Genomic DNA, 24,473 nt, shown 5'->3' with positions numbered 1-24,473 from the left:
ATCGGCCGGTTCCGGTGCTTCAACATCGCCGGACCCGAGGGGCAGAAGGGGACAACGGGCCGGGCATGGAGCCGGAGCCCCACGGAGCCCCAGCGTGGGCCTCCCCCGTCCCCCGCGCGGCGAGACTTCCGCGTGGGGCCGCAGGGACACGGCCCCGCCGGCGGCTCCTAATTAATGATTAATCAGCGCTCCCCGGGGCCCGGCGCCGGGGCGGGGGGGGGTGCGCGGCCCGGCGGCGCCGCTGCGGGGGAGGGAAGGGGGGCACGGGGGGGTTCTGCCACGGGGGGACGGCAGGGCCGGTGCCACGGTCACTCGTGGGGGTGCGGGGAGCGTAGTGAGGGGGTGCCCTGCGCCGAGCTGGGCACGAGGGCACGCGGAAATGTGGAGGCATCCTCAAGGGGGGTGTGCGTGTGTGCAAACAAGGGGGGCTGTGAGTGTGTAAGGGGTGTGTCAGGGTGAGGGTGCGCGCAAAGGGGGCTGTGAGTGTGTGACGGGTGTATAACGAGGGGTGTGCAAGGACTGTGTGTATGAAGATGGGGGTGGTGTGTGTGTAAGGGCTGTGTATGTGTAAAGGTGAGCGTGCAAGGGGTGAGTGTACGTGTGTGTGTGCAAGGCAGCGTGTATGAAGTGTGTGGAGTGTGGGCAAGGTGGGTGCGTGCCCCTGTGAACGTCTGTGTGTGTGCCAGGCTGCGTGTGCAAGGGCTGTGTGTGCAAGCTGCATGTGTGCACCCGCACCTGTGTGCACGTCTGCCGTGCCTAAGGCGTGCACAGGTGTGTGGACACGGGGATTCGTGTGTTTGCACACAAATATAGACGGGTTTATGTGTCAGTGTATAACAGGTCTGCCTGAGTGTGCAAGGGTGCGTGTGTGTGTGCAAGGGCGTGTAAATCTGCGAGGAGGCTGTGTATGTGCAATATCTATGTGTGGCACGGAAAACGCGTGTGCAAAGGTTTGTGTGTGCGTGTGCAAGGGGATGTGCGTGAGCGTGCAGGGGTGTGCGCAAGGTGGTGGGTGCACGCCACGGGTGTGCAGGGGGCTTCGTGTGCGTGTGAACACACACGTGTGGGTGCAACACGCGTGTGCCAGGGCGTGCAGTGTGTGCCTGTGCAACGGGGGTACCGGGATGTGCGCGGGGCGGGTGTGCAAGGGGAAGGCACTGGGGTGCGTGTGCAAGTGACACGCTCGGGGGTGTTGTGCGGACACGGGGGGCCCCGCCGCGCGTGTCCCCGCCATGTCGGTGCGTGTGTCCGTGCGCGTGTGCGCAGCCCCCGGGGTGCGAGTCCGCCCCCGCCGCTCCGGGCCGTACCGGGCCGTTCCCGCCGCCGCCGCTGCGCCTTTAAGGCCGCCGGCCGGGAGCGCCCGGGAGCGGATCCGGGCGGGGGGGGGGAGGGGGGGCGGGCACCGGCCGGGGCGGGCCGGGGCTGCGCGGCCGCGACCGGGACCGGGGCCGCCACCGCCACCGGGGGCCCGGCCTGGGCGCGAGATGGGGCGGCGGGAACGCGGCGCGGCCGCCGTGTAGGAGCGGGCGGCGGCGGGGCCGTGGCGGGGCGCGGGGCCCCGCGGCCGGCGGCGCCGGAGGCGGAGGTGAGCGGGGCCGCCCGGGCGAACCGGGAGCGGCGGGAGGTGTGTGGGGGGGGTGGATCGGGGCGGCGGCGGCGGCGTCGGGGACCGGGACCGGGACCGCGATCGGGACTGGGACTGGAACTGGGATCAAGGCGGTGGGGCGACACCGGGCTGGGCCCCCGGGCGGCGGCAGCGGTGCGGCCCCGGGGGGCTGCGCGGTGCTCGGCGGGGTCCGGTGCGGCGGCCGGAGGGAGCTGCCGGTGCTTGGGAGGGTCCGTCGCGGCGGCCGGAGGGCGCTGGTGGGTCCCGGTGTACGGGCCGTGCTCGGCGGGGCTCCCGTGCCCGGAGCGGGGAGGGAGGCGGCCGCCGCCACCAGGGCCGGCCCTTCCCGGTGGCCGTTCTTCACTGCCGCTCGCCCGGAGCAGAGAGCGGCTGCCACGTCCCGGCTCGTTCCCGGTGCCCCGGGGCGGCCGTGCCCGGTAAAACCCGTTGGCCGCTGTTCAAGACAAACAGGGCCGGGACGCCCGGGTCGGTCCCAGCTTTGTCGCAGGTCGCTGCACCGGGAAGGGCGGGCTCGGGGCGGCCTCCACAGGGCCACGCACCGGGCACCGGGACAACGGGAACCCGACACCGGGAACCCAGCGCTGTGCACGGGGATTCTGGCACCGGGCACCCAGAACCGGGACACTGGGGCACAGGGAACCCAGCACTGGCCATTCCCACAGCCGCCATGGGGGCAGTGGGAGAGCCGGGACTTGGGCTCTGCATCCCCCAGGGTAGCGGTGGGGACATCAGGACCCTCCGGTCTTTGCACGGCCTCGCACCCCCGCGGACACCGGGGCTCCCGTCGGGGTGTCAGGATGGGGGACCAAGCGCTGACTCCTCCTCGGTGCCCGCAGCATGTCGTGGTTCAGCGGCATCCTGGTGCCCAAGGTGGACGAGCGGAAGACGGCATGGGGGGAGCGCAACGGCAAGAAGGGCCCCCGGCCCCGAGCCGGCCTCTGCGGGCCCCGCTACATGAGCTGCCTGCAGGACCCTGAGATGGAGCGGGGTGCGGGACCCCCCCGGGGGCTGCGCTGCACTTGGCAGGAGGATCACTACGGCAAGAAGGGGCCCGCGGGCGACCTGGGACTCAAATCGGTGGACACGGGCTTGGAAGACGGCGAAGCCAAGGGGCCGAAGGGAGCCAGGGGACACGGGGGGCGGCCATCGGCCGGAGAGTGCTGGCGGCGGCTGCTCCAGGTTTTCCGTTCCAAACGCTTCCAGTCGGCCAAACTGGAGCGGCTTTACCAGCGCTACTTCTTCCAGATGAACCAGAGCAGCCTGACGGTGCTGATGGGAGTGCTGGTGCTGGTTTGTGGGGTGATGCTGCTCTTCCTCTGCCTGCCCGGTGCCCCCCACGTGCCGGCAGCCGCCGCGCTGGCCGGTGCCACAGCCCTGTTCCTGCTCCTCATGGTGCTGTGCAGTCGCAGCGCCTTCCCCCAGGACTATATGTGGGTGGTGAGCTATGTGGTGCTGGGGCTGCTGGCCGGGGTGCAGGCGCTGGGGACGGTGGCCGTGGCGCCCCGAAGCGCGGCCGAGGGCGTTTGGTGGAGCGTCTTTTTCATCTACATCACCTACACGCTGCTGCCCGTGCGGATGAGGGCGGCCGTGCTGGCCGGGGTCCTGCTCTCCGCCCTGCACCTCGCCATCGCCTGGCACCGCAACGCTGCCGACCCCTTCCTCTGGAAGCAGGTAGGGACACGCCTGGGAGGGTCCCACCCACCTGCAGGTGGGACCTCATGTCCCTGAATCCTGCTCTGCAAACTTGGGTTTTTTTTTTTTTCACTCGGATGTTTCTGCTGGTGGAAAGTTCTAGATGCAGGAGGGGCCCCCGGGGAGAGATCCCATGCTGGGGTCCCGTGGTGGGACAGGGTGGGCCCCTCATGCCGGCACAGACCCACCATTGTGGGCTGCACCGGGAGGAAGGGGCACCCACAAAGCCCCCGTTGTAGGGCTGGCGGAAACCCCCGAGGAGGGAAGCAAGTCCAGGGCACCAGGGCAGGGGAGTGGCTGTCACCCAGGGGGGCTGGGACACTGCCAGTGTCCCCTGTCCTGCCCCTTTGAGGTGGTGGGTGCTTCTAGCAGGATGCTGCTTGCACAGGGGGGTGCAGAGGGGTCCCCTATCCCTAGGGCCACATGTTCCCAGCCCCAGCAGCTCCCCCTCCTTGAGTGAGCAGAGCCACTCGTCAGCCTTCACCCTCGCCCTGCCTGGCCAGGGCCAGGGCCACGTGCAGTCCCCGCGGGGCACAGGGCGAGGAACACAATGACATCGGAGGCCAGCAGGGTCACGGGAAGGGCCGCTCCCCCGGGGGAGGGTTCACCCCTTCAGGGCAGGAGCGATGGGGCTCTGGGGGGATGCAGTGGGGCCAGGGAGGGGATGCGAGGCCTCTGTTCCCAGTGTCCCAGTGTGCTTGAGCACTATAAATAGCCCTGGCCCCGGTCCCGGGGGATGGGGTTGGGGGAAACCGCAGCTCCCTCCGCAGTCATCTCTGCTTTCTGACTTCCTCTGCTTCCCGAGGGCGTCCCCATGACCCCCGTGCTCCAGGACCCCATGTACCCCTGGCTCCTGTGTCCTCAGATCCCCCCGCTCTGGTTTTCTACATCCCACATCCCTACGTTCCCCCTGCCCTGGGTCTCCAGGTCCTCCACATTCACCCTATGCATGTCCCCTGTGTCCCCAAGTGCCCTCTGCTACCTTACCCTTTGTCCCCAAGCCTCTGTGATCCCCCTACCCTGTGTCCCCTTTGCCCCCCCACCCTGTGTCCCCTTGTCCCCTTTACCCCCCATTCTGTGTCCCCAGGTCCCTGCATCCCCTGTTCCCTGGTTTCTCACAGCCCCAAGTCCCCCATGTCCTTGCAGCCCCGTTGCCCTGTTTTCCCATGTCCTTTGGTGCCCCACATCCCCCTGACCTTGTCCCCTGCACCCTCCTTGCCCAGTGTCCCAGAACCTCCATGTCCCCCTGCCTTGAGCCCCCATGTTCCCATACCCACACCCCTCTCTTTGCAGCCCCCTCCTCCCCTTAGCAGCACCCACCATACCAAAGCCAAGCTTCTGTGCTGCAGAGGAGGGTGGCTGGGAGTCCCCGGGTGGTCACACTGAGCCCACCTTCCCCCCAGCTCGGCGCCAATGCCCTGATCTTCCTCTGCACCAATGTGGTGGGGGTCTGCACCCACTACCCGGCCGAGGTGTCGCAGCGCCAGGCCTTCCAGGAGACCCGCGGCTACATCCAGGCGCGCCTGCACCTCCAGCGGGAGAACCGCCAGCAGGTGGGATTGGGGGTCCCGGGGGTCCCCGTGCTGAGCTGGGGGTCCAGCAGCACCCTGGCCCTGCTGACGGGACTGCTCTGGCTGCAGGAGCGGCTGCTGCTGTCAGTGCTGCCACAGCATGTGGCCATGGAGATGAAGGAGGACATCAACACCAAGAAGGAGGACATGATGTTCCACAAGATCTACATCCAGAAGCATGACAACGTCAGGTACTGTGGGGACAGGGGTGTGGGCGAGTTTTGGGGGAGGCATCACTGGGGGAGGGTGTCTGGGGCAGCGTGTGGGCCATCTCCAGCCCGTGCTCTTCCTCCTGGCAGCATCCTCTTCGCGGACATTGAGGGCTTCACCAGCCTGGCCTCGCAGTGCACGGCCCAGGAGCTGGTGATGACTCTCAATGAGCTCTTCGCCCGCTTTGACAAGCTGGCTGCGGTGAGTGGAGGGGCTGGGGGACTTTGGGGGGTCCTGGAGCCCTCCTAATCGCTCGTGCCCCCCAGGAGAACCACTGCCTGCGCATCAAGATCCTGGGGGACTGCTACTACTGTGTGTCGGGGCTGCCGGAGGCACGCGGGGACCACGCTCACTGCTGTGTGGAGATGGGCGTGGACATGATCGAGGCCATCTCGTGAGTGGGGCAGAGCTGGGGGCTGTGCCTGTCCCCAGTGCCACCACAATTTGGGGGGCTGCTGGTGCTGGTGTGTCCCCAGTGTCATCATAATGTGGGGGGCCGTGCCCATCTCCCATGTCCCAGGTGTTACCACAACCCTGAGCGGCTGTGTCTGTTACTGGTGAGTCCCTGGTGCTGCTGTAACTTGGGAGGGCTTGCAATTTTGGCAAGTCCCAGGTGCCACCACAGCTTGGGGGACAGGTCCCGTTCCTGGTGCTGACACAGTCCGGTACTCGCCAGTCTGGGTCACAGTGCCTAGGGGTGCCATCGGGTGCTTGGGGGTGACATGGTGCCTCAGAGTGTCATGGGGTGCTTGAGGATGCCATAGAGTGCTTGGGGGTGCCAAGGGGTGCCTGGGTGTGCCATGCCTGTGAGTCCAGTGGTGTTTTGGGTTGCTGTGGGGTGCTGCAGTGCCTGGGAATCCTGAAAAGCCAGGGGCTGCTTGGGGATGCCTCAAAGCACCTGGGGGGGCCACGGAGTGCCCAAGGGTGACATGGCACCGGTCCCATCCACAGGCTGGTGCGTGAGGTGACGGGGGTGAACGTGAACATGCGTGTGGGCATCCACAGCGGGCGGGTTCACTGCGGCGTCCTAGGACTGCGCAAGTGGCAGTTCGATGTCTGGTCCAACGATGTCACCCTTGCCAACCACATGGAAGCGGGCGGCAAAGCTGGGTGAGCCTGGATGGGGGGGCTGGGCTGGGGTCTGGGGTGGGAGGTGCTGGACAGGGCTCAGCACCTTCATCCCCCCCATCCCCAGGCGCATCCACATCACCTGGGCAACGCTGCAGTACCTGAACGGGGACTATGAGGTGGAGCCGGGCCACGGGGGCGAGCGCAACGCCTACCTCAAGGAGCACAACATCGAGACCTTCCTCATTGTCGGCTGCAGCCAGAAGCGCGTGAGTTGGGGGTCATCTGAGAGGCAGCAGGGGCGTGGGAAAGCTGGGGTCACCCCCTCATGGCCGTGTCACCCTGCAGAAGGAGGAGAAAGCCATCCTGGCCAAGCTGCAGCGCACTCGCGCCAACTCCACCGAGGGGCTGGTGCCACGCTGGGTGCCCGAGCGCTCCTTCTCCCGCACCAAGGACTCCAAGGCCTTCAGGCAGATGGTGAGCAGCCCTGGGGAGGGAATCGGGCACGGGGGACCCTCACCACAGTGCTATCAGCCACTCGCTGCCCTTCCGTGGCTGTCAGTAGCTTCCCCAGCCCTGCTCGCAGCCCTCGTGGCTTCCTCTGCTGCCTGCAGGCCCCAGGGAGTTCCTGCGTGGCCCCTGGTGCTCAGCAGACCTTGGAGATCCTCCTCGTTCTCACCAGCCCTGGGCACCCTCAGGGGTCTCCTCTCCTCACTGGTGTTAGACATTCCCCCTAGACCCCTCCCTCCCTCCTTTGCAGACCCCTGGGACCCTCTTGTCCTTGCCAAAAACCCTTGGGGACTTCTCCTGCCCCATTTACCCCTGGAACTTTGTCCCCCATCCTGGGTGACCCTGGGGGGTGCCCCATATCCTTGTCACTCATGAGGGTTGCCCCCATCTGTGTCAGTGTCTCTGACATCTCTCCATTGTGTCTCCCAGGGCATCGATGACTCCAGCAAGGACAAGTAAGTGCTGGGCTGCTGGGGCGGGGGTCGTGACCAGCCTCTCCCTGGGGCAGAGCTGGGAGCCTGGGAGGGTCCTGACCCCCCATTCCCCAGCCGTGGTGCCCAGGAGGCCCTCAACCCTGAGGACGAGGTGGATGAGTTCCTGAGCCGGGCCATTGACGCCCGCAGCATCGACCAGCTCCGCAAGGACCACGTCAAGAAGTTCCTGCTCACCTTCCAGACCCCTGAGCTGGAGAAGAAGGTCGGGGGACCCTCTGCTCCCTTTGTTCTGGACCCATCATTCTGTCTGTCTTTTGAAGTCCCCTCTGCCCTGGCCCCGTCAGCATCTTTGTCCTCCCATCCCCTGGGGTCTTCTCTGTGCTGGTTTCATGGTCCCTCCGCCTTCTCAACCTCATCCCCTCTATTCCATCCCCTGGGGTCCCCCCTGTCCCCTCCCATCCCCTGGGGTCCTCTCATCCCCCACCATTCCATCTTCTGGGGTCCCCCTGTCCCCTCCTATCCCCTGGGATCCCCTCCCTACATCCTATTCCCTGCATCCCTGGAGTCTCCCTCATCCCATGCCCCAGGGTGTTCCTGTCCCCCTTTTCCCCACCCTCTGGGGTCCCCTCCTTTCCTTCCATCTCATTTCTTGCATCCCCTGGGGTTCCCTGTTCCCCTCTAACCCACCCTTTGGGGTTGCCCCTGTCCCCTACATCCCATCCTCTGGGATGTCCCCAGTGCCCCTTCATCTGCATCCCTTTGGGTCCTCCCATTTCCCTCCCTCCCCAGGTTCTCCCTGTTTGTCTCCACCCCTTTCACTGGTGTCCCCTCAGTTCTGCTTCCATTCTTCCCTTCGGATCCCCCTGAGGCTCCTGGGGTCCCCCCTCTATCCATCCAACCATCCCACCTCCCCGTCTCCTCAGTACTCCAAGAAGGTCGATGACCGTTTTGGTGGCTACGTGGCCTGTACCCTCCTCGTCTTCTGCTTCATCTGCTGCCTCCAGATCCTGGTGTTCCCCCAGTAAGTGCTGCAGCCCCCCCCCCCCCAAATACCAGCTCTAATCCCCCAACCCCATCAGTCACCTCCCACCTCTCCCCAGCTCCTCGCTGATGCTCGGGGTCTATGTCAGCATCTTCATCCTCCTTGCTGCCATCCTCTTCATCTGTGCCATCTACTCCTGCGTCACTGTGAGTACCTGAGGGCTGGGAGGGTTTTTGGGGGGCTTGGCCATGCCTGACAAGCTCCTTGGTGCCCCCCAGCTCTTCCCCACCGCCCTGCAGCAGCTCTCCCGCAGCATCGTCCAGTCCCGCGCCCGCAGCACCGGCATCGCCGTCTTCACCATTCTCCTCGTCTTCATCGCTGCCTTTGTCAACATGGTAGGGCCATGGGGGCTTGGGGGGTTTTGGGGGGCTGCGGGGAGCTGCAGGGCACCGCCTCACCCCTCTGGCCCCCCAGTTCTCCTGCAGCCGCGTGGCCCTGCGGGACTGCACTGCCCGCGAGCTCAACGTCACCCCCGGCTCTGTGGGGCCCTGCCAGCTCCGCGCCCTCAACTTCTCCCTGGGCACCCCTGCAGGCTCCTGCCACGGTGACGGGCTGGCCTGTGACTTCCCCGAGGTGAGCGGCCGCGGGCACAGCCTGGCGCGAGGCACGGCATCGGGCTCCCACAGGGGTCCCTGCTGCTGCCAAGTCCTCCCTGGGTGCTGGCAGAGGGGTCCCATGGGTGTAGCGTCCCCAGGAATGCTGGCACGGATCTCTGTAGGATTGTCCCCAAGGCTGCTGGCACAGGGTCCCCATGGGTGTAGTGTCCCCAGGAATGCTGGCATGGATCTCTGTAGGATTGTGTCCCCAAGGGTGCTGGCACAGGGTCCCCATGGGTGCAGTGTCCCTAAACACGCTGGCACAGGGTCCTTGAGGACCCAGGGTGCTGGAATGGGGTCCCTGCAGGCACTGTGTCCCTAAGGATGCTGGCACAGGGTCCCAGAGGGTCCAGTGTCCCCCAGAGTGCTGGCACTGAGTCTCCATGGGTGCAGGGTGCCAGCACAGGGTCCCCACACACACGGGGTGCTGGAACAGGTCGCTCGGGTCCAAGGTCCTCAGTGGGCGCTGGCACTGAGCCCTCGAGGTTACTGGGTGCTGGCACAGTGTCCCCAGGGGTGCAAGGTCCCTGTGGGCGTGGGGTGCTGCAGGAGTTCCAGGGGTGCTTCAGGGTTCCCAAGGGTGCCATCCAGTCTTGCCAAGGTGCTGCAGGGTGTTCCTGGAATGCTTTCCGGGGTCCCTGGGGTGCTGCAGGAGTTCCTGGGCCCGAACCGGTGTTCCCAAGGTGCCATTCAGGGTTCCTGGGGTGCCATCCGGGGTTCTGGGGGTGATTCAGGAGTCCTGTGGTGCCAGCTGGTGTTCCCAGGATTCCCAGGGGTGCCATGTGGGGTTCCCAGTCTGCTGCAGTTCCCATGGGTGCTGTCCAGGGTTGTCCAGGAGTTCCATCCTGGGGTTCCTGGGGTGCCATCTGGGGCTTCCAGGGTGCTGCAGAGGTTACTGGGGTGCCACCAGGGACTTCCAGGAGTGCCTGCCAGTATTCTCAGTGCTGCCAGTATTACCAGGAGTTCCCAGAGTGCCATCCAGCATTCCAGGGGTACCATCCAGGGTTCCCAGGGTGCTACAGGGGTTCCTGGAATGACAGTCCTGGTTCCTGGGGTGCCATCTGGGGTTCCCAGGGTGCTGCAAAGATCCCAGGGGTGCCATCTGGTGTTCCTGGGTACCATCTGGTGTTCCTGGGGTGCCTCTGCACCCCACCATGTGCCCCCCAGTACTTCAGCTACAGCGTGGTGCTGAGCCTGCTCGCCTGCTCCGTCTTCCTGCACATCAGTAGCATCGGGAAGCTGCTGCTCATGGTGGGCATCGAGGCCACGTTCCTGCTGCTGGTGGAGGGGCCTCACGCAGCCCTCTTTGACAATGCTGACCTGCTGGTCCTGGCCAATGCCCTGTGAGTGCCCTCAGTCGCCCCAGGGGTCCCCCCCTCGGAGCTGTGTCCCCACCCCACTGACCCCTGGCTCCTGTCCCCACAGGCCCCCCTTCAACATCACCCAGGGAGAGTGGTGAGTGGAAAAATGGAGCCTGTGGGGACCTGAGTGTGGGGGTGTGAGGGTGGGCAGAAGCAGGAGGGTCCCTTGGGGGTGGGTACAGCCTGAGGGTCTCTGATGTGAGTTCAGCTTTGGGATCTGGGTGCAAATTTGGGGATCCTTTGGGTGGGTGAGTGGATCTTTGGGGTCTGCCGTGCAGATTTAAAGTCCCTGGGATAAGGAAATGAATGTTGGGGGTCTGGATGCAGGTTTGGGGTCCCTGAAGGGGGTGAGTGCATCTTGGGGTCTGGGTCGGTTTTTGGGGTTTGAGTGTAGGTTTTGGGTCTCTTGGATGAGTGGGTGAATCTTTGGGGTTGGGTGCACGTTTGAGGATCCCCTGGGTGGGTGAATGGAAATTTTGGGGTCTGAGTGCAGATTTGGTGTCCATGGAATGGGTGGATCTTTGGGGTCTGGGTGGTGTTTGGGATCTCTGGGTGGGCAGGGACGGGTCCTTCAGCCCACCTCAGGGGTCCTGGGGGTCCTGCAGCCTGGCAGAGGGGAAGGTGGCCCTGCGCTACGTGACCCCCGTGGTCCTGGCCGTGTTTGCGCTCGCCCTGTACCTGCATGCGCAGCAGGTCGAGTCCACCGCCCGCCTCGACTTCCTTTGGAAGCTCCAGGTATGACCAAGTTGTGGTGGGCTGGGAACGACCCTCTTCCTGCCTCCTGAGACTGGGACTGACCCCCTCCCTGCACCCCAGGACTGGGGTGATAATGGGCCTTCCCATACTCAGACAAGATTGACTCCCCTCCCTGAACCGTTGTGGTTCTGGGACTGATCCTACTCCCTGGGATTGGGGTGACCATGGGATGGGAACTGTCTCTTCCCCTACTCCCTGGGATTAGGATGGCTGTGGGGCTGGAACCAACCCCTTCCTTCCATCCTGAGACCAAAACTGACCCTTCCCTGCCCCCCAGAACTGGGGCAGTCATGGGACAGGGACCAGTCCAGGGCCAGGACCAACCCCGTCCCCACACCCTGACTTGAAGGTGGCCACAGGGCTGGGAGCAACCCTTTCCTTGCATGCCAGCACTGGGGTGACCATGGGGCTGGGACCAACCCCCACCCCACACTGTGCTGCTGGGGCAGCTGTGGGGTCCTGTGGCAGCTCCCAGCTGGGTGTGTGCCCACAGGCAACGGGTGAGAAAGAGGAGATGGAGGAGCTCCAGGCCTACAACCGGCGGCTGCTGCACAACATCCTGCCCAAGGACGTGGCCGCGCACTTTCTGGCACGGGAGCGGCGCAACGACGAACTCTACTACCAGTCCTGCGAGTGCGTGGCCGTCATGTTCGCCTCCATCAGCAACTTCTCTGAGTTCTATGTGGAGCTGGAAGCCAACAACGAGGGTGTGGAGTGTCTGCGGCTGCTCAACGAGATCATCGCCGACTTCGATGAGGTGCTGGGGCAGAGAAGGGGCAAGGGGGTGCATAGGGGTGAAGTGCACAGGGGTGGGGTGCAGTGGGCAGGGTTCGTGTGGTGCTGGAGAGGCTGTGGGGCAGCAGGGATGAGGCTGTGGTCCAGGGAATGTGGTCACAGGGTGCTGGAAAGGCAGTGGAGCAGTGGGGATGAGGTACAGGATGTATGTCATCCTTGGAGAAGGCATGGAGCAGCTTTCATGGAGCCACAGGAATGGATGCAGAGGCTGTAGAGCACTGTGGATAGAGTGCACAAGGATGAAGTACAGGAAGATGGGGTGTTGGAGAGGCTGTGCAACAGCAGATTTGGGGAAAGGGTGCAGGAGATGGAGTGCATGGGGTGCAGGAGAGGCTGTGGAGCACCATGAATGAGGTGCAGATGGGATGCACAAGATATAGAGAGCCTGCAGAGCACCATATTTGGACAGGGCGCAGGAGATGGTGTGCAGGGGGTGCTGGAGGGGCTGTGGAGCACCATGGAGGAGGCAGGGGATGTCATGGGGTGCTGGAGAGGCTGTGGAGCAGCATTTGTGGAGCCGCAGTGCAGGGTGCAGGAGGTGCTGGAAAACCCATGGAACAGCATTCACGGAGCCATGGGACGGGGTTGGGGTACCCTGTTGAGGTGCTGCGGGGGTGAGCCCAGCCTGTCCTCCCAGATCATCAGCGAGCAGAAGTACCGGCAGCTGGAGAAGATCAAGACCATTGGCAGCACCTACATGGCGGCATCGGGGCTCAACGCGGCCACCTACGACCGCGAGGGCCGGAGCCACATCGCGGCACTGGCCGACTACGCCATGCACCTCATGGAGCAGATGAAGTACATCAACGAGCACTCCTTCAACAACTTCCAGATGAAGATTGGTGAGCCCTTGCACACCCCTTGCACACGCCCCTCTGCACCTCCAGCCATCCCACACTGTTGTTCATGGCTTTGTGCTGGCGGCTCTTGCACCCCTTTTTTCCTCTCTCCCAATCACCTCTTCTTTTTCTCTTTCATACCCCATTTTCCTCTCTCACACCCCTTTTCTTTTTGCACCCCCTTTTCTCCCCTCCTGTCCTTTTTCCCCTCTTGTACCCCCTGTTCCCTCCCTCACCCCATCTTCCCCTCTCACCTGCCCTTTCCCCTCACCCCTCCTTCCAATCTCTCCCTCCTTTTCCAATTTCACCCACCACCCCTTCTTTTGCCCCCCTCACCTCTCTTTCACCCTTTTCCCCTCTCATCTCCCCTTTCCCCATCACCTCCTCTTTTCCCCCTCCACATTCCTCTTTTCCATGTCACTCTCTCCTTTTCCAAACTCACCCCCTCACTCCTCTTTTCCCCTTCCCTCTTCCCCAAGTGTGGGGGGTTCATCCCTGACTCTCAACCATGTACCCCCAGGCCTGAACATGGGCCCAGTGGTCGCAGGGGTCATCGGGGCTCGCAAGCCCCAGTACGACATCTGGGGCAACACCGTCAACGTCTCGAGCCGCATGGACAGCACTGGGGTCCCCGACCGCATCCAGGTGAGTCAGGGGTGGGAGGGACACAGGACACCTGCCCAGAGACCCCCCCTCCAGGTCTCCCCCTTTACCCCTGTGTCCCCCCTCCAGGTGACAACAGACTTGTACCAGGTGCTGGCTGCCAAGGGCTACGTGTTGGAGTGCCGGGGGCTGGTCAAGGTCAAGGGCAAGGGGGAGATGACCACCTACTTCCTCAATGCGGGCCCTGGGGGTAGTTAGGGGGGTCCCCATGGTGTCCCCCCCATGCCGGGGACACCCCCAGCCTGTGCCGAGCTCAGGCGAAAAAAAAAGGAAAAATCCCCAAATACACATATTTAAAAAAAAAAAGGGAGAAATGGACACAAGGAGGTGGTTGGGGGGCGTGGGGAAGTAACCCTGTGCCCCCCTCTGTGGCTGTTTTAGGGGGTGTTTCCCAGCCCTGCACCGGGGTGTTTTTTGTGGGTGGGGGTCACGGTAACCCCCATCCCTTTGCAGAAACCCCACATGTGCCAAAGAGGGGAGATGGGGCCCCCCAGAAAAGGGACTGCGGGGGTTTTGGGGGCAGGGGGTGCCCAGCCCCCTCCATGTGCCAAATTGAAGTGCCGCCTGCGGGGGTGGGGAGGCGCAGGCCCAGCATCTCCGCAGCCCCCTCACCCCCCGGGGGTCCCAGCTCCCTCCGGGGGGACTGTGGCGGGGAGGGGGGGAGGGTGGAAGACCCTCCCCCTTTTAAATGCAAAAAAAAAAAAAAAACCCTAATGAAGTGACTTTTTTTCTTTTTTTTTTTTTTTTTTTTGAAGCAGTTTTGGGGTTGGGGGGGGGGCTCAGCCCGGGGGGAGTGGGGGGAGCACTCGCCCCCTCATCCCAGCACAGACCTGAGGTACTTTGTCCTTCGTGTGTACAGATAAATTATATATAAAACACTTTGGATACGAGCTGTGGCCTGGCTTATGGGGCAGGGGGGCACACGGGGCTGCCGGTTGGGAGGGGGCCCGGGATCCTAAGAGGGGAAAACACCGAGACCCAGTGAGGAGGGGTCCCGGTGGGCGACACAGCGGAGTCCCGGTGGGGAGGGGAGGGTCCCGGCAAGGGAAAGAGGGTGGAAAATCGGTTGAGGGGGGAGTACAGGCAATGTCTTGGGGTGCGGGGGGCTGCGGGACCCCGGGAAAACCGGATCTTGGAGGGGTGGGGGGATCCCGCTGCTCCGTGATCCCGGGGGAGTGGCGGGGGTGGGGGGGACATACCGGAGGGGTCCATTGAGGTGCCGGTGAGGAGGGTGGAGTGCCACACCGGTATGCCGGGGTTCCTCGGGTGTCAGTGCGTAGAAGAGGGAGCCGAGGAGCTGGCGGTGGGGCCACAGGGGCCGCCCTAAGGTGCGGGGGCGTTGCGGGACCCCCCGAAAAACCGGAGCCCCTCACGGCGTGAGGGGAAGCGCGGCGGGGCGGGGCGGGGCCAGCCGTGAGGGGCGTGACCATTCCGCGAGGGGCGTGGTCAACCAATGAGGGGCGTGGGCTCTCTCAGGCCCCGCCCCTCCAACGTCCCTCCCTGCTTTGGAACGCTCGCGCCGCCAACGGCTCCCCCCCGCGCCCGCCCACCCGCCGCTTGACGTCATCGCGTCGCCGCGCTGCGTGCGCACGCCGCGTCCCCCGCGCGGGCGCAGAGCCGCCATGGAGGCCTCGGCGGGCGGCGGCGGCGGCGCCGGGCCCGGGCGGCGCTGGTACTTCAGCCGCGAGCAGCTGGAGCGGAGCCCATCCCGCCGCGCCGGCCTCGACCCCGACAAGGAGCTCTCGTACCGGCAGCAGGCGGCCAACCTGCTGCAAGACATGGGGCAGCGCCTCAACGTGTATCCGGCCCGCGCTAGGCCGCGCTAGGCCGCGGGTGGGAGCGGGGCGGGGCGGGGAGAGACGGGAGGGAGTGAGGGAGAGCCGGGAGGGGGTGAGGGGAGAACCGGGAGTGGGAAGAGCCGGGAGGGAGTGAGGGAGAGCCGGGAGGGGGTGAGGAGAGACCCGGGAGTGGAGGGAGCCGGGAGGGGGTGAGGGGAGGGCCGGGTCTTGTGAGGATCGAGGAGAGCGCGGCCCCGGCTCGGGGAGATCGCTGCTGGGGTGTCGGGAAGGCCCGGCCCGGCTCTCGGGGCGGGGAAAAGCCGCTTTTCCCGTTTTTGGCTCGGGAAATGGCGTTTCGGGCGCAGGGAAAGCTGTGCTGGCGTGTTGGAGAGGCTCGGGCAGGCCTGGCCGGCCCGGGAGAGGGGAGAGCTGTGCCGGGGTGCTTGGAAGGGAGCGGCAGGCCCGTCCGGGTGAGCCGTGCCCGCGTTGGGATCGAGGAGATTCTGGGAGCGGGGAGAGTCGAGCCCGTTTCGAGGTGGTGGAGATCCCGTTTCACGGGCAGGGAAAGCTGTGCTGGTGAGTCGGGAAGCCCCGGCCTAGGAGTGGGGAGAGCCTAGCCTCTTTTAGGATTGAGGAAATCCCAAAACGAGGGAGTGGGAAAAGCTGTGCTGGGGTGTTGTGAATGCTCGTCCCACAAGTGGCCAGGAAAGCCGAGCCTGTTTTAGGACCAAGGAGATCCCAAAAAGGATTTTGGGACCAAGGAGAGCCGTGCCAGGTTGTCAGGAAGGCTCGTCTGGGGAGCAGGGAGAGCAGAGCCTGTTTGGGGTCGAGGAGATCCCATTTTGGGAGCAGCGAGAGCTCTCCTGGCATGTTGTGAAGGCTCAGCTGGGTTGTGGAGCGCGGTGAGCCTGTTTTGGGCTTGAGGAGAGCTGTGCTGGGGTGCAGGGAGGGCCTGTCCTGTCCTGGTGCTGTTGGCATGTGGGGTCTGTCCCAGTGGCTCCCCTGGGCCTGTCTGGGGGTCTCTGTGCCTTTCCTTAACCCCGTTCCCAGCTCCCAGCTCACCATCAACACAGCCATCGTGTACATGCACCGCTTCTACATGGTGCAGTCCTTCACCCAGTTCCACAGGAATGTAAGTGCTGGGATTTGGGGTGCGGTGGGGTGCTGGGAACCCCCAGACCCACTCCTGCTGCTGCCTGGGAGGGGGACCCACCTTGGGAAGAGGTTTGGGAAGGGAGAGGGACCCTTTTGTCTCTCCTGGTGGTGGCCAGATTTGAACAGCCTTCATTCCCTGAAGGAATATTGAGAATCCACCTGGTTTGTTTGTTTTAATCTTGAATTTAGTGGCTTTTTAAGCAAACAGAGTGTTTTCCTCCACAGTCGGTGGTGCCAGCAGCGCTTTTCCTGGCAGCCAAGGTGGAAGAGCAGCCTCGGAAGCTGGAGCACGTCATCAAGGTGGCACATGCCTGTCTGCACCCCCAGGAGCCTCTGCTGGACACCAAGAGTGAGGTAAATGTGGGGAGGGAGCCTCAGGGTGTGCTGTAAGCGCTGGAGGCCCGAGGAGCAGGAATGGCACCTGGGATCCACCCTCCCGGGGTGCTCAGGGGCAGCTTCTCCATCCAGCTTCTCCTGCAGCAGAGAGATTTGGGCTTCCCCCCTTGTGTGCAAAGCCTCTTCTCTGCTGCACACCTGGATGCAGATGTGCTGTTTGCCTGTGTCCCTGGAGCACTGCCCAGGAGGGTGTGGAGCAGAGGAGCTCCACTGTGGGAGCAGTTTGTCCCAGCATCTGTCTCAGTGGGTTAAAAACGTTGCTGAGCCCTCATCTCTTCAGACAGCCCCTTTTACTTGCAGCTGAGCAGCGAGTCCTGCTGGAAGGGGCAGCTTTTTCCAGGGAATCCTACAGAAAATTAAAAAACAGCAGGAAAAGCGGGTGATTCCTGCACTGCTCGTGTGCTACCCTAGGAGTGTGGGGGACCAGCACCCAGGGCCCACCCAAACACTCTGATCCCTCTGTCTTAGAATCTCCAGATGGTTTGGGTTGGAAGGACCTTAAATCCCATCCCATTCCACCCACCTGCCACGGGCAGGGTCATTTTCCACTCGCCCAGCTTGCTCTGAGCTCCATCCAGCCTGGCCTCAAACATTTCCAGGGAATCTGTGCCAGTCCCCCCGTGCAGGGAGATTCCCATTTTTGCCCTGGAGAGAAGGGTGTTAGGAATGTGCAGGCTTGATCCGAGTGCCTCTCCATGAGTAACCTGCCTGTCCTCTCAACCCCAGGCTTACCTGCAACAAGCCCAAGACCTGGTCATTCTAGAGAGCATAATCCTACAGACCCTGGGTAAGTTCCTCGAAGCGGCCGGACTGCCACACCAATCCCAGAGCCAGGAGAATTCCACAGGCTGGAGAGCCTCACCCCTTCCACAGAGTCCACACAGCAAACCCCGTTTTTCAGCTCGACTCCTGTTTTAACATCAATTTTTCAGGTGTAACTTGTGCCAGGCTCAGTGCTGAGAGATTTAAGTGTGGTTTGTCACTTTGATTTTTTTTTTTCCCCTAAAAAAACCAGGATTTGTGCTGCTTTGGACACTGGCCCTTGTCCTGGGTTGTGCTTTCCAGCTCAATCATAGAATCATGGAATGGTTTGGGTTTGAAGGGACTTTAAAGACCATCCAGTTCCAGGCCATAATGCTCCAGTTCTGTTGCAGGAAGCAGTTTGTACTGAGAGATGTCTTAAAAAATTGGGTTAGAAGTGAATATTTTGATCAAATAATTCATTGGGGGAAAGTCCCCAGAACTCAAGAAACCAGGAGCATTTTCTGGGTGTTTCTGGAAGTAGGAGTCTCCACGGTTGGCTGCGGCTGGTGGGGCTGGTGTTTCTCTATCAAATGTACTGTTAAAAGTTGTGTTCACTAACGAATGTTCTGTTTCAGAGGCAGTTTGTAGGTAGATTTTCCCTCCAAAAGAGCAGGATTTGTTATTCCTGACTGGATTCAGAGCAGACACTCCATGTCCGTCCTTCAGTAGGGGCAGAGGTGCCGTGGGCCACAAGTCTGTGGCTAAACCAAGCCCAGTTCTGCAGCCTCTCAGTTCTCCAGAGGCCTTTTTAAACACCCCAGTTCTCCCAGAACGTTCTGCAGGTCTGCACGTGGACCAATTGGAATTCCTTTTTCCCTTTTCAAACAGAATTCCCAAACTGAGGAGGATGCAGGAGCAAGGATTAAACTCAGTTGTCCTCAATGCTTTAGGCCCATTTAAAGGGAAAACAATCTGCTTCCTCTCAGCTTTTTGGGTGAGAGAAATTCCTTGGAGCAGATGCCATTGTCTTTGCTTTCCTCCCAGCTGCTTCAAGAGGCTTTGTCCTGCTATTTTTAAAATCTTTAATAGCTGTTTTGTTTCCAGTGAGGCCTTTCAGAAGCTGGGAGGTCTGGCAGCAGCAGAGACCTTCTGAGTTTGTAGCTGGAGAACTTGAGGCTTCTGGATGCAGGAAAAATGGGCTCCTCTATTCCTGCCTGGCTCCAAGCAGGGCTGTAGGAGGGAAGGGGTGCAGGAAACACAGATCCAGGGCTGTGCTGCTGGTTCTGATGGTCCTTTGTCTGTCTCCTTCCAGGGTTTGAGATCACTATTGACCATCCTCACACCCACGTGGTGAAGTGCACGCAGCTTGTCCGAGGTGAGAGGGAATGAGGAGGAAAATATGGGGGAGTGTCCAGCTGGGATTGCTCCAGAGCTTCCCAGAACCCTGGAATGGGTTGGGTTGGGAGGGCAAGGACAACTTCCACTTGGACACTGCCAGGGATGGGGCAGCCACAGCTTCTCTGGACAATCAGGGCCTCCCCACTCTCACAGGGAGGGATTTCTTCCCTATGTTCCATCTTATTCTCACCTTTTCCAAGTGAAAAACCATTCCCCCTTGTCCTGCCACTCCAGGTCCCATCGAGAGTCCCACTTCAGCTCTCTTGGAACCTGAAAGGCCACAAGAGGGTCACCCCAGAGCCTTCTCCAGGCTGAACAATCCCAATTCTCCCAGCTTTTCCTCCCAGAAGAGCTGATCCATCCCTCTGATTCTCAAAAGATAGGCAGTTTTAGATGCTTCAGGCTCTTCTGAACCACACAAAGCTCTCAGTGAACAGCAGTTCCCAAAATCCTTTTGCCTGTGGCCTGCTGGTCAATCTGTGGGTGGCCCATGGTTCTTGCATTAAAACAACTTGAAAATATGCAACTAACACCCTGATTTTTCCTTTTTTTTGCAGCCAGCAAGGACTTGGCACAAACTTCCTATTTCATGGCTACAAACAGGTTATTATTTTATAATTTTATAATTTTAGAGTTGGTTGATAATTTATCTGCTGCCTGTAGCCCCAGAGGCACCACTCAGCCTGGGAGCAGCTGGGAATCCCACAGGAAGAGCCTTAGGAAAGGGTTCCAGCCATTTTTCCTGCCAGCTGCTGGGTAAAACAAGCTGGAAAATAATGCAGATGGGATACTCAGGAGCTTCACTGCTTATTTGATGAGAATTTAGTTGTGAAAGTTTGCAAAAAAAAAACCCCAAACAAATCAAAAAGGTGAAGGGGAAATGAGTATATAAATTTTTTCTTGCTTGTTTCTGGGTGTTGGAGAGTTTTCAACAAAGTGCTGTGGAAATTTTCCACAAATATGGTTTGTACTCTAAAAAAAGTCTGTTTTGGGGCATAAATGAAGAAAAATCAACCCCACATTTTTTGTATGGGTTGTTTTACCCCTAAGTTTTCCCAGGACAGAAAAATCAGTACAAGGTTCTTCATTTGGGTTGTTCTGTCCCTAAATTTTCCGTGGAAATAAATCAGCCCCAGATCCTTTCTCTGATTTGTTTTGTCCCTAAATTTTCATTGCCAGTCTGATGCCAGCACTTTTGTTTGGGATTATTTCTAAATTTAATTTCCTGGATGATCAACTTCGGACAAACCACGGAGTTCACATTTGGAACAGACAAAATCATAGACGTGGAAAACACTGATGTTTTGGGAAATCACTTAGGGAAAAGTGGTTTAGGTGCCAACACAGGTGAAGCTGCAGGGCTGGAGATGCCTCCAAGCTCTGTCTGGGAATGTCTGGGCACGTGGTTTCCCTTTTCCACCTGGGAGGTGTTCCCTGCTCACCTTCACTGTTTGTTGAAGGTGTTTCGGGCTCCAAAGGGCACCCCATGGATTTCCGGGAATGTGCTGGTGGTGATGTTTGGGTAAACACAGCCCTGAAAGCTGTTTTATCCCTGCAGCCAGAATTTCAAAGCCATGGGATTAGGAGTTAATGCTGTAATTGAGGGAAATCCAGGCAGAAAGTGTGAAGAAGAGCCTTGGTTTTTGCCTGAGAGAGCCAGTTCTGGGATGAACTGGATTTATCCTTTGGTTTCATTCTGGCATCGTTATGGGGCAGAGTTGAGGCTCTTTGTTGTCCTTGAGTTTGCTCTCCCAAGGTTGTGAATTTCCTGGGTTTGACTTCTCTGGATAAACGCAGTATCCACGAAACTTGAGGATTTTTGGTTGTAGATGCCAAACTTCAGCCTCTCCACTTTTCACTGATGAAAAAGGTGGTGAGGAGATGGTGCCATGTGGGGGCCCATTCAGGAGTGGGCAAATCCCACACTCAAGACTTGCTTCTGTGTTTCTTTAAGCTCTGGTGTTCCTGCAGGATCCTCGTAGCCCCTCAGTTCTCCTGGTGCTACCCACACCTCACAGCACTCATGTCCACGTGGAAAATCAATTTATTCATGAATATATTTTATAGGTCACTTGGCTCAGGTTCTCTTGAGCATAAAGTGTACTCCTAAAAATCCTTTGGGAAAGACCAGACCCTTCCTAAAGCTGAAAAGGGCAGGTTTGCTCTTTGGATGCCATCTGGGAGTTGTGCTTGGAAGTTTCTCCCCAGAGCAGCGGTGGGGCTGGCAGGTGACCCCAGGACTGACTTTTGTCGTTGGAGAAGCCAGATTTTCTGTAGCAAAATAGGGACGAACAAGGAAACTGGTGGAGGAGATCCCAATTTTTTTTCTGTAGCAAACCAAGAATGAACAGAGATTGAGGAAATCCCAACTTTCTTTTAGCAAAACAGGGATGTGCAGAAAAATGGACAAATTTCTCTTCACGAAGAGAGGTGGGGCTGGTCCCCAGTGCCTTTTCCCCCTTGGAGGGGAATCCCAAATTTCCTCCATCAAAACAGGAATAAACAGGGAAATTGGTGGAGGAGATCCCAAATTTCCTGTAGTAAAACAAGGATTAGTTTCTCCTCAGAGCAGAGGCTGCTGGGTGACCTCAGCACTGATTTTTTTTCCTTTGGAGGAGATCCCAAATTTTCTGTAGCAAAACAAGGATGAGTTTCTCTGCAGAGCACAGGTGGGCCTGGCAGGTCCCCAGTGGCTTTCCCTCTCAGAGAAGCTCCCAAATTACCTTTGTAAAAACCATAAACAAAAACTGGTGGAGGAGGAGAACCCAAACTCCCTGTAGCAAAGCAGGCCTGAACGAGCGAAGCGGTCGCGGAGCCCCGCTGGGCTGGAGCAGGATGGAGCTGGCTGTGCCCGAGGGTCGTTCTGGGGAGGTCCAGAGGGCCACATTCCCCCCATGTCCCGCGTGGATCTGCAGCTCAGGCGTGGGAGTTGATGGCTTTTTGTTTTCTCTCCCGGTGACGTCAGCCTGCACCTGACCACCTTCAGCCTGCAGTACACCCCGCCCGTTGTGGCCTGCGTCTGTATCCACCTGGCCTGTAAGTGGTCCAACTGGGAGATCCCAGTCTCCACGGACGGCAAGCACTGGTGGGAATACGTTGATGGCACTGTAACTCTGGAGCTCTTAGATGGTAAGTTTGGGAGCGAGGTTTTTTTTTATCCTGCAAAAGGCTCTTAAATGATTTTGGCATCGCTGGTCCTGGGTCTCTGATGTTTCAACGCCACCTCACGGGCTCCAGGAGTTCAGGGCTTGCTGAGCATTTCCAGGGCAGCAGCAGCTTCTGTAGCACCACAGAGAAATGAGTTTGAATGGGTCAGTGATTCCAGTTGTCAGAATTCCCCTCCTGGCACAGCTCCATCCCACCAGTAGCTCCATCTGTCAGATGAGGGGGTTGTCCTGATGGACCGGGGCTGCTCTGACCCTCCCGCTTGGGTTTGTGTCTCCTCTGCAGAACTGACTCATGAATTCTTGCAAATCCTTGAGAAAACTCCCAGCCGACTGAAACGGATCCGGAACTGGCGGGTAAGAACCTTGGACACAGGCTGTGATTCCTTTGGGAATTGCAATGCAGGACAGCAATGGAGGGAGTTGTGTGTGGAATTGAGATACACTGTGTGTGGTGCTTGAGTTCATCTGTTGTGAATTAACTTGTGCAGAGCTTTGGTTTTCCAGCTGCATTAGCAGCCCTGCTTCCAGGGGTTGGGAATTTTCCCACAAAGAGGGATGGGAGCAACGTGGATCTGTCTGTATAAAAGACCTTGCAGTGTCCTGGTGAGCTGCTTGGATTACACCAGCGACACCCCAAGTAAACACTCGCTGATTTGTTTAAATTCCAGGCCTCTCAAGCAGCCAGGAAGTCCAAAACCGACGACCATGGCGATGACGAGAGCCTGTCAGAGCAGACAATCCTCAACATGATCTCCAGGAACAACAGCTCGGACATGAACATCGCTGGGCTCATGAGCATGTCTACATCCTCCACCGCCGGAGCTGGGCCGGCGCTCCCAGCTGCGGCCGATTCCCCCGGGGAGCCGAGCGCTGCGGATCCGTCGCAGGCAGATCACTGGCACCCCCCGGCCAAGCTGGACATCCACAGGACTAGCGAGAGCACGTCGGCCGCTGAGCACCTGCAGCCGGACGGTGCTGCCTACCCCAAGCAGAGCACCAAGAACGCACCCTCAGCCAAGGTGTCCCTCAAGGAATACCGGGCCAAGCACGCTGAGGAGCTGGCAGCACAGAAGCGGCAGCTGGAAAACATGGAAGCAAACGTGCGCTCCCAGTACGCCTACGCTGCGCAGAACCTCCTGGTGCAGCAGCAGCGGGAGAGGGAAGGGCAGCAGGACAGCAACCCCTCCCCGATCGTCCTGAAAATCCCCATCGCGGGGCCGGAGAACCCCGAGCGCCCGCCTGGCGCCGACAAGGGTGACAAAGCTCTCAAGATGAGGATCCCGGCGGTGGGGGGAGGCGGGGAGAGGCCGATCCCCTCCAAGCAGGAGGAGATCAAGATGCGGATTAAGGTGCCAGGTCCCGGAGACAGACACGGCTCTGCGGATGAGAGCGGCGGGAAGAGCCGGGAGTACAAAGAGAAGCACAAGGGCCACTCATCCAACCACCACCACCACCACCACAACCACCACTCGCACAAACACTTGCACGCCCAGCTCGGCGCCGGCCCCAGCACCGCGGCCAAGCGCCCGGGGGACTCCAAACACAGCGCCCAACCCAGTGCCACCGCCACCCCCCACAAGGGCTACGGGCCTCTCGTCCCCACCCGCAAAAGACCCCTGCCCGAGGAGCCCCCGGCCATGCCCCACGAGCACCAGCCCAAGGTGGGCAAAGTCTCCAAAGGTCCCGGAGTGCCGTTCCCATACGCCCACCTTCCCGGGGCTGCCCATCTCCCTGGGCACAGCTCGGATTTATCCCAGCCCAGCAAAGCCCGGGGCGCCCACAAATCGGACAAGGGGCCTTCGGGGGCCAACGGGCACAACGTCAGCCAGGCCAGTGACTATCAGGACACGGTGAACATGCTGCACTCGCTGCTGAGCGCGCAGGGCATGCAGCCCACCCAGGCCCCCGCCTTCGAATTCCACTCGTACGAGCTCCTGAACCCCCGGGCTTCCAGCGGCTCCAGAGCTGCCACCAACACGGACAAGCCCCGACCGCCCCCCCTGCCCTCGGAACCGCCCCCTCCGCTGCCCCCCCTCCCCAAATAACCCCCTTTTTACTACTGAGTCCAGAGCCCGAGCCCAAACCTGCGGGGCTTTTCTAAGGGCTTTTTGATCTCCACTGCCTCACGAAGAACTTATTTTATTATAATATAACTTTTATTATTGATATTTAGTTGTTAAAGCTGTGAAAGGATAAGGAACCCTTTCTCTATTCCTCCCTTTCCCCCATAGGCTCCCAGTTAGTGTTGGGCTTTGACCCCCCCTCTGGGGAACATGGGGGATATTTAAAATATGTCACAGAAAATTTAAGATGTTTTACAAATAATTTAAGCATTAACTTATATCTTAGTGGTTTGGTTCCTTTTAATTCTGAGGGGCTGTGGCAGAGCCCGGGGGGACTTTTGGGGAGGTTCCCTTTGAGGCGTTGGTGTTGAGTTTTTGGGGGATGGAGGGATGTGGGGGGGCTGAGGGAATCCCAAGGTGATGGGAGCTGTTTTCCCTCCCGTGGGTCGTGTTTCCTTGCCCTCACACCTGTTCTGGTTTGGGACCCTGTCTCCATCCCTTGCTCCCTTCCTGTAGATCCCTGAATTTCCATGGGAGCCATGGGGGCAGGGGGGTACATTCCCAGTGGGATCTGGGATGAGAAAGTGCCAGGCTGGTCCTGTAGGCAC

The 24,473-nt window shown here is 60.4% G+C and overlaps 2 protein-coding genes and 1 long non-coding RNA gene across 3 annotated transcripts; 2 read left to right on the top strand and 1 right to left on the bottom strand.

Annotated features, from left to right (window-relative positions):
- Positions 1-1,433: 1,433 nt before the first annotated feature.
- ADCY6 (adenylate cyclase 6) lies at positions 1,434-14,042 on the top strand. The gene is made up of 22 exons (XM_021548287.4): positions 1,434-1,585; positions 2,464-3,298; positions 4,723-4,872; positions 4,960-5,081; positions 5,190-5,301; positions 5,367-5,494; positions 6,052-6,210; positions 6,296-6,437; positions 6,517-6,645; positions 7,108-7,133; positions 7,227-7,374; positions 8,036-8,133; positions 8,213-8,300; positions 8,373-8,489; positions 8,569-8,727; positions 9,918-10,093; positions 10,176-10,205; positions 10,717-10,846; positions 11,361-11,624; positions 12,300-12,504; positions 13,022-13,146; positions 13,234-14,042. Exons 2-22 carry the CDS (start codon positions 2,465-2,467, stop codon positions 13,360-13,362), a joined length of 3,471 nt encoding a protein of 1,156 aa, XP_021403962.3. The 5' UTR covers positions 1,434-1,585; position 2,464; the 3' UTR covers positions 13,363-14,042.
- On the bottom strand, positions 5,024-14,849 carry LOC146765012 (uncharacterized). The gene is made up of 2 exons (XR_014950444.1): positions 14,364-14,849; positions 5,024-11,880 (listed from the first exon to the last, which is right to left on the bottom strand). It is a non-coding gene; the product is annotated as an uncharacterized LOC146765012 (long non-coding RNA).
- On the top strand, positions 14,776-24,145 carry CCNT1 (cyclin T1). Its single transcript, XM_021548289.3, has 9 exons — positions 14,776-14,962; positions 15,993-16,074; positions 16,323-16,451; positions 17,220-17,280; positions 18,550-18,612; positions 19,193-19,238; positions 21,601-21,764; positions 22,086-22,156; positions 22,471-24,145. Exons 1-9 carry the CDS (start codon positions 14,787-14,789, stop codon positions 23,845-23,847), a joined length of 2,169 nt encoding a protein of 722 aa, XP_021403964.1. The 5' UTR covers positions 14,776-14,786; the 3' UTR covers positions 23,848-24,145.
- The last annotated feature ends 328 nt before the right edge of the window (positions 24,146-24,473 follow it).

Source organism: Lonchura striata, chromosome 29 (genome assembly GCF_050655825.1).
Source record: "Lonchura striata isolate lonStrDom1 chromosome 29, ASM5065582v1, whole genome shotgun sequence".
In the NCBI taxonomy this organism is placed as follows: domain Eukaryota; kingdom Metazoa; phylum Chordata; class Aves; order Passeriformes; family Estrildidae; genus Lonchura; species Lonchura striata.
Note: the sequence above shows the minus strand (reverse complement) of the source record. Positions and strands in the feature narration are given on the sequence as shown.

Coding starts and splice junctions, on each gene's coding strand:
- ADCY6 (XM_021548287.4), top strand. CDS start 2,465: ATGTCGTGGTTCAGCGGCATCCTGGTGCCCAAGGTGGACGAGCGGAAG. Junction 7,134..7,226: donor GATGACTCCAGCAAGGACAA/GTAAGTGCTGGG, acceptor CCCATTCCCCAG/CCGTGGTGCCCAGGAGGCCC. Junction 10,094..10,175: donor CTGGTCCTGGCCAATGCCCT/GTGAGTGCCCTC, acceptor CTGTCCCCACAG/GCCCCCCTTCAACATCACCC.
- CCNT1 (XM_021548289.3), top strand. CDS start 14,787: ATGGAGGCCTCGGCGGGCGGCGGCGGCGGCGCCGGGCCCGGGCGGCGC. Junction 18,613..19,192: donor GTGCACGCAGCTTGTCCGAG/GTGAGAGGGAAT, acceptor TTTTTTTTGCAG/CCAGCAAGGACTTGGCACAA. Junction 21,765..22,085: donor AACTCTGGAGCTCTTAGATG/GTAAGTTTGGGA, acceptor TCTCCTCTGCAG/AACTGACTCATGAATTCTTG.